This window comes from Mycena indigotica (assembly GCF_014461135.1).
Source record: "Mycena indigotica strain 171206Taipei chromosome Unknown Mind.scaff0001, whole genome shotgun sequence".
Lineage (NCBI taxonomy): Eukaryota > Fungi > Basidiomycota > Agaricomycetes > Agaricales > Mycenaceae > Mycena > Mycena indigotica.
The window spans coordinates 5,452,075-5,464,223 of record NW_023503000.1 but is presented as its reverse complement, the minus strand read 5'-3'; the positions used below and the strand labels follow the sequence as shown (position 1 = coordinate 5,464,223).

The 12,149-nt window shown below is 49.7% G+C and overlaps 4 protein-coding genes across 4 annotated transcripts; 3 read left to right on the top strand and 1 right to left on the bottom strand.

Annotated features, from left to right (window-relative positions):
• Positions 1-81: 81 nt before the first annotated feature.
• Positions 82-2,753, top strand: MIND_00152700 (uncharacterized protein; the record flags this gene model as incomplete). Its single annotated transcript, XM_037358452.1, has 5 exons — positions 82-1,315; positions 1,365-1,388; positions 1,436-1,876; positions 1,927-2,255; positions 2,304-2,753. The coding sequence occupies exons 1-5, from the start codon at positions 145-147 to the stop codon at positions 2,751-2,753; spliced, it is 2,415 nt and encodes an 804-aa protein (XP_037226362.1). The 5' UTR covers positions 82-144.
• An 801-nt stretch (positions 2,754-3,554) lies between these two features.
• On the top strand, positions 3,555-4,895 carry MIND_00152600 (uncharacterized protein; the record flags this gene model as incomplete). The annotated part of the gene is made up of 5 exons (XM_037358451.1): positions 3,555-3,601; positions 3,649-3,663; positions 3,715-3,998; positions 4,045-4,302; positions 4,351-4,895. 5 exons carry the CDS (start codon positions 3,555-3,557, stop codon positions 4,893-4,895), a joined length of 1,149 nt encoding a protein of 382 aa, XP_037226361.1.
• Positions 4,896-5,255: 360 nt separating this feature from the next.
• MIND_00152500 (uncharacterized protein) lies at positions 5,256-7,458 on the top strand (the record flags this gene model as incomplete). Its single annotated transcript, XM_037358450.1, has 12 exons — positions 5,256-5,381; positions 5,431-5,551; positions 5,599-5,749; positions 5,799-5,885; positions 5,932-6,052; positions 6,097-6,146; positions 6,201-6,323; positions 6,368-6,542; positions 6,594-6,855; positions 6,903-7,024; positions 7,068-7,092; positions 7,145-7,458. 12 exons carry the CDS (start codon positions 5,256-5,258, stop codon positions 7,456-7,458), a joined length of 1,677 nt encoding a protein of 558 aa, XP_037226360.1.
• A 1,500-nt stretch (positions 7,459-8,958) lies between these two features.
• MIND_00152400 (Short-chain dehydrogenase/reductase family protein) lies at positions 8,959-9,978 on the bottom strand (the record flags this gene model as incomplete). The annotated part of the gene is made up of 4 exons (XM_037358449.1): positions 8,959-9,297; positions 9,346-9,655; positions 9,706-9,859; positions 9,912-9,978. 4 exons carry the CDS (start codon positions 9,976-9,978, stop codon positions 8,959-8,961), a joined length of 870 nt encoding a protein of 289 aa, XP_037226359.1.
• Positions 9,979-12,149: the final 2,171 nt, after the last annotated feature.

Here is a 12,149-nt window from a genome sequence, read left to right as displayed (position 1 = left end):
CGTCTTCCGCGACTCTGTACCAGAGTAGGGTTCTGTCAGACCGAAGCTTGTTCCTGCATCAGGTCACGTGTACAATAGGGTTCATCTCTCATCTCATTGATCTCTCCCCTCTCCACATGTCAGAGGATCCGGCGACTCTCACCAATGACTCGGTCCCGTAGTACGCAGAGCGACTGCTCATCACCTCCTGTCACCCAAGATGACCTGAAGAGCGTACTTGAACACGAGATTCGCAACCACGTGTGGGAATTTTCCCCAATGAGATTCGCAACAAGGGTGTGCCAAAGGACGAGGAAAACCTCTGCGGACGTACTTGAAGTGAAACAGAGGATGGAAATTGCTGACGACATCGACCGGGCTGATTATTACGACCTGGCCGTCGATGAACCAGCGTTTCAGGAGGTTTTCGAGAAGTGCCGCAAGGACCTCGACACAAGCACCTTCATCTCGCGATTCCAAGCCGCTAAGGGTGGTATAGAGGGCAAACAGGATTGCACCCCACTTGTTGAATTCTTGAATGCTTGTCTGGCCCTCGTAAAGTCGAAATGTCCGGATCTCGCCGAAACATCGATTTATTCAAAGCTCGAGTTCCTCGTCTATGACCGACCCACACAAGACGGTATTGAAGGCGAAAAGTCATTAAAGCCTGATATCGTTGGCGTATCGCCCCCTGACTCGCAGAGTGGTGAGGACTGGCGAAACAAGCGCTTCTATTGGTGCCCCCCGAGTGCTACAGAGCCCCTGCCACCGAACGCTGCCGACATCCAGATCGGCATCCCTTTGGAAGTCCAAGATGAATGGCCCGAGCTTCTGCGACAAGCAGCCACATATGGGCATGCTCTATTCGCCGCGAATCCCCTGCGTGTCTATGCCCTTGTTCTCGCATGTAACCCTGTCGAGTGGGACTTCAGATTTCTGCTCTTTCATCGCGGTGGGCTATCATGCTCAAAGCCCTTGTCGCTTGTCACGCAACGCGGCCAAGAGGAAATGCTGTGGATCTGGATGGCTTTGTTGACATGCAAGACGGTGGGTGATATCGGCTTGCCGCCATGGTACAATGGGGTTGAAATGCTCTTGCCAGTTGGCGGAGGAAACGCAAAGTCATTGCATGCAAACATTGAGGAGGTTTTGCATAGTGCGATGTGTTGTCGCGGTCGTGCTACGAACGTGTTCAAACTTTCATACCCTAATAAACGCCCCGTCGCCGATCTCGCCCCCATCGCCACAGCTCGTCGTCCACAGACTCCAGCTTCGACCGTCTCCGATACCAAATCCGGTGCAAGCGACATTTTAGCAAACAAAGAAGATGTCATTGGTATGCGGATTTCTTTTGGCCAGGAAAATATATTCATATAGCAATGCAGATCAGCCCGTTACCGCTGAAAAAAGTCAGTAGGGACTCCTTTCTCATAGATTGATGCTGATTTCCCACCAGAAATCCGACCAAAAATCGCCCAATATCCACTTGGAGAACTCAAGATGGCATCCAAGGTTTTCACCAAGCCATTGAGCACATCGGAAGAGGAAAAACAAGTGATACTCAAGTCGATTTGGGATCGAGACAATCCGACTTGGAAAAACATCGAAGACGAGCTGGCGTCGGCCTGCGATGAACTATTTGGCTGCCCAGGACACCACTATTCGTGTACCCCGGCTGACGAAACTTCCGGCCCCTTCACGAACCACCTTCTTCTCCCTACCCCCGAAGAGGCTATGGATCTCCAACAGTTTCATTGGTCTGTTTTCAGTAAGACTGTCCCATCAGAACCAGAATGGCGCAGTCAGCTCTACCATTTGTTTGACACAATTGGGTCGTCTCTTGTTTCCTCACCAAATCCTCTCGCACTCTTTGTCGCAATCCTCCATACTTTACTTGGTGGGTCTACTAGTAGTTTCTGGCTTCATACGTTGATTAGTGATTGGCAGGATGGCTTGCGATGTTTCAACTTGGCTATTTCCACCGGGATCCGAGCATAGGGAACCTACTTCGCCTCGCAGAAGCTGTTGCGATGAAAAAATTCGAGATTGATCTGAGACTCGCGCCTGACGCCATCGACGACCTCATTGCCCAGTTTAGACATCTCGGCTTGAGCCCTTCGGGTGGTTCGCAGATCGATTGTCGACAGCAAGCACAACGCGTCAAAGACCTACTCGAAACCCTGGGTGTGGGATCTGATGCATCCGGCCTCATTATTGATGGTGATAATGCAGTCAAGTGGCACCATTTCGATGCTCCCCGAAATTCCACGCGTTCGGTAAGGTGCAAGGCTCTAAGTACTGGCTCAACGTCTCATCCGTTGTAGGGCACTGTAGAATTCATGTCTGATCTTCTTCTCCATGACATTCAGGCAGGAAAGGGTCACCTATACTCACCTGTCGACGATCTGCGCGCGGTGTTCTATGTCTGTCAATGGGCTGCAGTATTCCGAGATAAAGTCAAACTAAGCCACCTGACACTCCTACGCCAACAGTTGGGCACGAACCGCCGAGCTACGGCGACACGCCATATTCAACAGGAAATCAGAGACGATGATTTCCAACTCTACGGAAAATTTCTGCCCCCATGTGTATCTTTCCTATCGGCGTGGAATACCAGATTGGTGGCATTGGGGAAAGATTTCAAGGATGCACAGAAAGCCAGTGGGGGCAACAATGATCTTTTGCGACTAATGTTCTTGTCGTTTGCATATCGCGGGGTCGCTGATTTCATGGAGGTATTCTTGGAGTGGAAGCAGAAGAACAATATGACTTAGCTGTTTGGTTGGCACTTCGTCGAAGAGATGTCGGCCGACGAGGGGAGGGCGCAAGGAGCAAGCTAAATCGGGTGGCCAGGACTTGCGATATGTATCAGCGCAAGAGGCGACGTTGTACGTGGTTATTTCTTTTGACTTCCACCGAGCTAGGCAGGACTGCTAATAGTCTGCTATTAGTGTGTGTGGTTTGAGAAAAATGGACAGACGGCTTAGGTTCGTTTATGTCATAAACGGACCCAGGAATATGTGTACCCTCACCCAGTCTTGTACCCATATATACTTGATCACAGTGTGGAAGAGTAGGCAAGAGTCTACTTGAGTTTGATCACGTGACCCACCGCTCTTGAGCTCGCTCTGACTTTTGCTGTCGAACGTAATGCCTCATGCATCAGTGAGGTAGCGAAGGGTAGCGAGCAAGTAGCGAGTGAGACAGTAAAAATCAGCACTGCTTGGGGGCTCTGGCACGTATGTACACATGATGCAGTGTGACAAACTTTCTTTTTGGCCACCTCGTTCCCATTCCTTCCTCGTAATTTCCCCGCACCAACGCCGATATGGGAGGTGGTTGGCTCACTCCAAAGCCTTCAAGCAACAACATCAGCGACATCACAGCCTCGACGGCGTTTCCTGTTTGAAGCTTTACTTGTTTTTTGAGCGATGGAAACCCAGGTCGCAACACCAACAAATAGGCGCCCACAACTTCCATAAACAATAGAAGCATAAGAACAAGGTGGCGGCTGACTACGTGTATAATTGCGGAATGCGGCCAAACCTTCCTTGTCCTTCGCCTTGCTCTCAATAATGAGCCACTACCCCAGCGCTGCGCAATATCAACCACATTATCCTTGGTGCGTCTGAAGTTGTTATCTCGACATCCAATTAACTGGGCTCTTAGGCCGTATTATCAACAGTGAGCCGGCCATGACAGGACAGAAACACGTTGTTCATTGGCTTGCGATAGGCCATTTACACCACCAGCGCAGCCATTCAACTTGCAACCGCACTCCAACGACCCTTGGGACCACCCACCGCATTCTCCATGGGTAAATCCACATTCCCCATCGCCTTGGGTGAACGGAGCGCCGATGTGGCCCGCTGTCGTTGATCCGCCTCCTCACCAAGCACATCTGTGGCCGTGGATGAAGAACCCTCACCCCAGTCCCGGTTGGTGGGGGCCACACAGCTTTCCAGTGCCCCAACTTCGCGATACAGACATGATGCCACGGCCGATTGACTTTCCTGATGGTATGAAAGCTCTCTTCAGCAAGCAACTACTGCTGACATCACATAGACCGACACCAGGTAGACCGACACCTCGATATGCCCCCTCTTGTGGACAACAGCCACACACCAGCATGGCCGATGGTTCCATTTAACCCGCAAACTCCGCAAACACCGGCGCCTTTTCTCCCCCAGCCACTTGTCCAGCCTGTTGTGTTCACAACAGCGTACTATGACCGCAGGAGCCCGCCAAGAAGACCTGCGGACTGGCGCCGCGATTATGTCCCGCCCGGTCGCTGGAAAGGCCTTTCCATGCTTCGTAAAGCAGGTAAAAGCTGTTTCTATTTCAGTTATATCCTTGACTCATGATGCGCAGAAACAAATCCGCCCCCCGTCGAGCGCTGTAATCTCATTCACACCCTCTTGATGCCCAATACCACTACGCCTGTCATGTCTCTGGACTTGCGCACTGGGCTCCCCCTCCTCGACCCGTCATCCTCGCTAGAGTTTCTCACGAGCAAGAACCAGCATCCGCCAAACGAGACCGATCTGATGCAGAACGCAAGCTATTTCCCTGTCGATTGCATTCGGATAACGCATGAATATTTGCCTTGGACCATAGACATTCGCGCAAGCACCTCACCGTTGAACGGGGTTCTGATTCAAGATGTGTTGGAGCAGCTTGTTGCCGCGCTGCAGACGCCGATACACTGGACCGACTTTTACAATCGTGTGCTCTCTGCGGGAGACAGGGAGCGCATCGCGGAGGCGTATAGAGAGCGGGCAGCCAATCGCTTGGACGTGATGAAAGGGGGGGTGGTGAAGGTCGATTTCTTGGGCACGGATTGTATCCTGCATGGGTTTGTGGAAGGGAGGAGGGGAGTTTGGGAAATGAAGACGGGTCCACGCACTGGTCGGTAAATTGCTTTTCTAGTGCGGGCTTTTGGACTGGGATACATAGACTCGACAAGATTAGTATGTAGAATAAGATTTTTGTTGGGTAATATCACAGGCCCAAAGTTGCTACTAAGTAGAGCCATCGATTCGGAGTTACTACCCTTCCAGCCTTGCTTGCAAAAATGTTGAACTCCTGCACTACTTACTCACTTATTACCGTGTAACAACAACTCGTGAACGGATCAAGTTTTATGACATTCTCTCCCTCAACAACCATGTCGAACAACAGTTGGTCAAAGTCCACCGTAATACGTACGGCAATACAACGGCTCGCACGCTTCTTGTTCCCAAGCCTGACACGTCGTTGTTGTCGACTATCTGCCAATGGCAGCCTCTGCGTCCTCGCCTCTCTCTGTTCTGGGGTCAGTCGTCCACCCCATGTCGGCCGTCGCAGCGATCCTAGGTGTCTACACGGTCATAAATGCCTTCAAGCTCGTCAACTTCCTCCGCGTACGTATTCTTGCTACATAATCGATGCGGAAAACTCATCCAAGGCCAGACAACCGCCTACTTCCCTCGAGTATACTCCATCTTCCAACCATTCGCCCTGCCTGGCCTGCTTTTCCCAACGACGTCCTGGAATAGTGGTCTTGACTGGCACTGGGCTGGTCGGTTTAAGAGTGCGTGCGATAAGGGTTCAAATTGAAGCCTCTTAACGGTTGCTTAGCGTATGCCGAAGCCGAGACCGTCCAACTCGTCCCACTTGTGTCGGGTATCTCTAATCTCTGGACATCCAACGTCGACATCGCGCGTCAAGTCGCTGTCGGCTCACATCGGAGCAAATGGTTCAAGCCAGAGGGGAGCAGCCAGGTGTTGTTGTAAGTACTATTATGACCGCTTCGGGTGTTGGTGATTGAAGACCTCAAGGATGTGGGGCATGAACATTGTTGCGGCTGATGGCTCTATGTGGCGCAAGCACAGGCGGGTCGTGGGGCCGGCCTTTGGCGTGGATCTGTAAGTCCCCATTTCTCTCTACAGCAAGCCGCCCATAATGGTATAGGTACAAGCTTGTCTGGAAGAAAAGCAGAGATATTTACAACGACATGATGAACGTAGAAGGCTGGGATCGGGAGGGGCGGAAGAGTGTGGACATTCCTGTGGTACAGCAGTACATGCTCAAGGTGAGATGGGTTGATGATTCGATTTCAACGCTGATTTTTCACAGTTTGCCTTTCTTGTTATCATCAATTGTGGATTCGGATTCCCGTCAACATGGTGCGCATGTTTTCTGTTCTTACACCTGGCGATATGATTCGACGACCGAACCAGGGCGGTACCTCCCAGTAGCAAGGATGGAACAATGCCGATACAAGAAGCGCTTCGTCTCGTCATTGAACACAACATGCTCCTGTTATTCCTGCCGAAATGGATCTTCCGCCTCCCAATTGCGAAGTAAGCCAGCGAGAAGACCGTAGACTAAATCTCATATTTGCTAGACTTCAGCGCGTTAGGGCAGCTCGGGAGCGGCTCATCTCCTTCATGCACGAACAAATCGCCAAGCGGCAAGAAGATGTCGCGTCCGGCAAGGAGTTGCAGTCTGATGCCTTTACTATGCTTGTGAAAGCTAACCAAGATGAGGACGGGAAGTACGCGCTCGACGATGACGAACTGGTAAGCACTTTTTACATCTGGACACTGTTCAATTTCACAAGCATGTGCTAGATTGGCAATATTTTCGTCTTGATGTTCGCTGGCCACGAGACTACTGCTCACACCCTTGCGGCAACACTTGGCTTTATGGCTCTCCATCAGGACATTCAAGAAGAGGTTCTCCAGCAAATTCTGGAAATCGTTGGCTCGGAACGCGATCCCGTGAGCATTGTCATATTCTTGATGAAGCGTGTAATCAACGTGCAGATCTTTGACGACTACGGCAAGCTTGATAAGGTTTTAGCCATCTTCTACGAAGCAGCCCGAATGTTCCGTAAGCTGCTTCTTTGTACTATTGCACCCAGTACATGACCCACATAGCTGCTGGACACGTTCTAATTCGAGAAGCGTCGGAGGACACGATCCTACAAGTTCAAAACCCTGTTGGAGAGGAAGGAACAACTTCAGTGCCTATACAGAAAGGAACTCAGGCACGATTTCAAGTTGCCTATCTTCATTCTTGGATTGCTCATGGTTTGCACACAGCTGATTGTAGACATGATTGGCTTGCGTGGGTGTCCTTTTTTATCGTTAGCAACCGCGACTAATGACATCTTTAACAGAGTATAACCCCCGGTACTTTGACCAGCCTGAAGTGTATCGCCCGTCGCGGTGGTACGGGCTGCCGGCTGATTCTGAGGCCTTCACTGCCTTCAGTATCGGACCGCGTGCGTGTCTGGGACGGCGATTTGCTACGGTGGAGGCGACATGTTTCCTTGCACTGCTTTTGCGCGACTGGAAAGTCACGCCATTGTTGAAGGAAGGGGAGACCGAGAAGCAGTGGGGAGAGCGTGTGATGCATGCGAATATTGTGGTTACCCTTGGGGCACGCGATATTCCGCTTAGATTCGAAAGGAGGCCAGTCCTTCAGCCTTAGGTTTTGGGTGTAATTTTAAATTTATAGACTTCGAGACTGAATCATGTCGGATGGTCTTCAAGCATGACGGAGTCACGGTCACAGTGAGACATCCAATTCCAACCTAGACCACCATGCCTTCTTCGTCTGATGATTCTTTGACCTACCCAGAATATCTTGCAACCAACCCTGCGGTCATTCCTCCTCCATTACCCCAAAGGCCCGATCCAGTTTTCCAATTATCCGTAGAGGAGGAGAATGGGCAGCGTCAGTTGGTGACACATCATGTTCGTTATGCGCTACTGCACCAACTTGTCTTGCTGGTCATCCGGCAATTAGCCTACGGTACTGCTTTGGCAGATATAGAGGAGATCACTAGGCGGATTGCTCGCACGGACCAAGGAGCTGAAGCTCGTGAAAACCATGGCGCAACCACGGAGATCACCCAACAAGAAATACGAGACTTCGTCATCGGAAATCCCCCTCATATCGTTTTCAAACGGCTTGCAGACGTCAAAGGGAAGATCAGCTGGGGTTTGGTCGACAAAGCGGCTGATGAAAACGTCATTTACATCAATCGTGACTTGGTCGCTGCTATCAGAGATGGGGTCAGTATTCTCAGCTGTTTGAAGTCTTGAAGTACCTAATGGATTCAAAGCCACCGTCTACCTGCACCAACCCAAACGAAATCCACGCATGGCTGCGTTTCATGTTTGTCGTTACTATTTCACACGAGCTTGTTCACGCAACGACCAAAACTCTATTTTTCGCTCTCACCACGCCGTTTATACGTGGTTTCGAGGAAGACCGCGAAGGGCACGGAGAAGCAGGAGATACGTTTGAATATCGCTTTTTTGGATTCAAAGCACAAATCGTGATGAAACAGGCCGATTCCCGAAAGCTCCAAGGACAAGATCGTCTCTGGAAAATCCAGCAAGCGGTGGCGCGCTACAAAGACGTAGTGCATGGCAAACTTGGTTAGTAACGTTAACCCTATCCAGTCCTTTTTGATATACCGTATCATACGACAGATGCAACATCGGCAGGAAATATAGTCACATCGATGGCCAACAAAGTGCCATGGAGGCCGCGAAGTTTGCTCCTCGAAAAACACGTCTTTGACCAGAACAGCCAAATACGCCATAGGGGAAGCTCAAGCTCCTTGAACGAGGCACCAGAATTCCCGTCGGATTCCAATTATGTCGTGTTGGGGCAGACTTGTCAGCGAGGGAGTGCTTCGGACCGGATAGGACTGGGATTGCTGGTGCCAAATGTTTACGAGCAGCAGCACAGTGGGGTACAGAACGCACAATAGAGCTACGTACATACCTAATTTCGCCTACCTCTACTCTTCTCGAGTAATATGCATAGAAAAGAAAACCACGTGGACACCAACGCAACAAGCCTGCAGTTGGAGGCGGTCCTTATTTTTTCGCAGGGAATTTACGACCGGTTAACGGAACATTCGGGTCTGTAAAAGAGACAAAGGCGGTCGTGGTTTGTGGCACAACCAATCATTATTCAGATCGTGTAAGCTGCAGGGTCGGCCACATAGCCTTCGAAATCTGTCCCCATACTCCATTCTTTGAACCTGTCCATCTCAGCAATGCGCCTCTCAAATGCTCCCCGCACGTTATCAAACGCGTCCGGCCCAACCGCAAGGCAAAATGGTAGATCTTCGTTGGTCTGCGTGACAAACTCGACGATTCGGGCCGCGCCTTTCGCCGGGTCACCGCGTTCTGTCCCAGTTTGGGCGTTGTAGCCGACCATTGTCTCGTTGGCTGCGATGTATTCTGGGATTTGGCGGGACCCGCGTTGGGAGTTTGTGGAGTTGGAAACGGGTGTTCGAAACATGCCCGGCTACATAACCGATGAGCGGGCTTTGCCATAAAAAACGCACAGACAAACCTGGATGGAGATGCACCTGACGCTGAAATCTGCAAGCTCCTTGCTCCACGTTTCGGAGAAGGAGTCAATGGCTGCTTTGGATGCACAATAAACGCCGGCCCCGACGAGGCTTAATGAGCCGCCCATGGAGCTAATGTTGACGATAGTTCCAGACCGTCGTTTGCGGAGGTAGGGTAAAAATGCATTGGTGAGGTTGAGGACGCCAAAGACGTTGGTGTTGAACTGCTTCTGAGTTTCTTCCGGTGTGTTTTCTTCGATGGCGCCGCCTTGGACATACCCTGCGTTGTTAACGAGATAATCAACTTGTCCGCTGTGAATTGGTTAAAAGTCATTTAGTGTGGGACAACAAAGTAGGCGCACTATATCTCCCACGCCGTCTGTGCGAAGGTTACCAGATCCGCCGCGGGGGCAGTAACATCGAGCGAGAGTATTGTGGCGCCTTGCTCTTTCAATGTTTGGAGTGTTTCGACGCGTCTTGCGGTGGCGATCACTCTGAATCCACGGTCAAGCGCGGCTTGGTCGCAGTGTCAGAGCAATGAATGGGAAAAGCAAAAAACAACTCGTACCTCTAGACATTTCGTACCCGAGACCGCTGGAGCACCCAGTGATTAGAAACACAGGAGTCGTCGCCATGATAATCCGGAGTGCCCAACGCGCTTTATATGCATATCCTTCTTGCCGATGCCGGCCTTTTCTTTTGTCCAATTTGCATGTGGCAGGAAGTACGACCGGAACAGGACCGGGTAGATCGTGGAGCGAAGACAAGAAATTTCTGTGACGGTTTGTGATGTTCCGTCTTCCTCCCTACCCATCACCTGCAGCATGGAAAAGCCTTTCGCCTTCACAAAAAACCTCAACGCGGGCCTCCATAGCCTCTGCACTAGCCCAGTCAACTTCCCTTCCCGAATCCAAACTCGACATCTCAGCCGCAATCGCATTCGTCTCCATCTATGCTCGTGACCATGTCGAAGGCCTCATTTGGGGCAGTGACCAACGTGTCCTCGTGCTGGCCGGGAAGCTGGGGAAACAGTTGGAGCTGGAGGCACTTGTCGATTTGCCCATAGTTTATGCGACCTGCAGATACAATATATTATATAAACATGTTTGCGTGCCTGCGCCGATGTGCGACGTGCCTGCCTGCGCCGACGTGCGTGCGACGTGTGTCCTCTTCCATGCCAAGTCCACGCGATCACGTGACTGCACTTTCAACACTTAATTTCGGACTTGCGCGATTTTTACAATAATTTTGGCTGGAGAAAACATGAGATGTACCCGAAAACGCGTCAATTAAGATATTCCGACGCGTGCTCTGGGTTCCTATGCCCATTCTGCACTTTCTTCAACTTTTGGCCAGGGTTTCCCCCCCAAGAGCAGCGCAGCAAGGGGAACAAAAAAAATGAAGAAGAAAAGACTCACCGGGGGACAGTGAGAGCCTGACAGCGCTAGTGGGAGCCTACCAGCACTTAGACATGGGTCAAGCGATACACCACGACGACAGAGCCAATTGCAACTGGTGCAGACCCGGGTATATATGGCCACTGGCACTCGCTGAGAGCCTATGAGCAGAGCCAGAACACAGCTCCAATGCAGGGCAAGCAATAACACTTACTGACATAATGACGACGAGGGGGGGAAGGATGAGGGGAGAAAGAGAGTATGGATGTGATGTGACTGACCAATGGTCACCTTCACGGAATATTTGATCGGAGCTTGAGCTTTTGATGGTCTAGACTGTACATTGTCGCGGCATGTCTGTTGATGGCTTGTACGTCCTGAAAGCAGTACTCAAATTCTGGAATGTGCAAAACTCAAAATCTGGCAGTGTCAGTTCAATTTCCGCAAAGTTGGTAAAATTCAAATAAAATCTCAGAAATATGTCTAGAGTCTGAAACATGATCAAGTTCAAATTCTGCATAGGTCTGGTACTTATCCTTGACATTTGGCAGCCTCATCATTGAATTATGTCCCAGAATGGCAATTATGGAAAAACAAAACATGGGTAAAAATCAAATAAAAATATTTTGTTGCATTATATCAGCCGACACATCACTTCCCAGAATGGTAATTTTTGGGAAAACAAAAAGTAGATAAAAATTAAATAAAACTTGTCCAGTTTGAACCCAAACTGAACCAGGGCAGAGGTTTGGCCTTTCTTCCCGAAAAAGGCCATTTTAGGACTGTTTTGAACCCAGAATGGTAGTTCTCGGAAAAACAAAAAGTGGGTAAAAATCAGATAAAAAAGTGTTATTGAGAGCCAATAGTAATTTTCAGGAAAACAAAAAGTGGGTAAAAATTAAATAAAAAAGTCTTGGTGAAAATTAGTGATGATCAGGTCCGGTTGAAGCCTAAACTGAACCAGGGCTCAGGTTTGGCTGCCCTTCTTGCTCCAGAAAGGCCATTTGAGAACTGCTTTGAGGTAGGGTTTGCCCAGAATAGTAATTTTCGGAAAAACAAAAAGTAGGTAAAAATCAAATAAAAAACTTTGCTTAGTGAAGATTAGTGATGTCCAGGTCCAGTTCAAACCCCCAACTGAACCAGAGCTTAGATTTTTTGCCCAAAAAAGGCAGTTTCCGGGCTGGTTTGAACTGGGTTTGCCCAGAATGGTAATTTTTGAAAAAAGGAAAAAGTGGGTAAAAATCAAATAAAAAAGTTTTTCGTGATGGCATGAACCAAGACTGAATAGGGCTTGGGTTTGGCTGCCTTTCTTACCCAAAAAAGGTCATTTTAGGACTGCTTTGAACTGGGGTTTGCCTATAATAGTAATTTTTGGAAAAACAAAAAGTGGTTAAAAATCAAATAAAAAG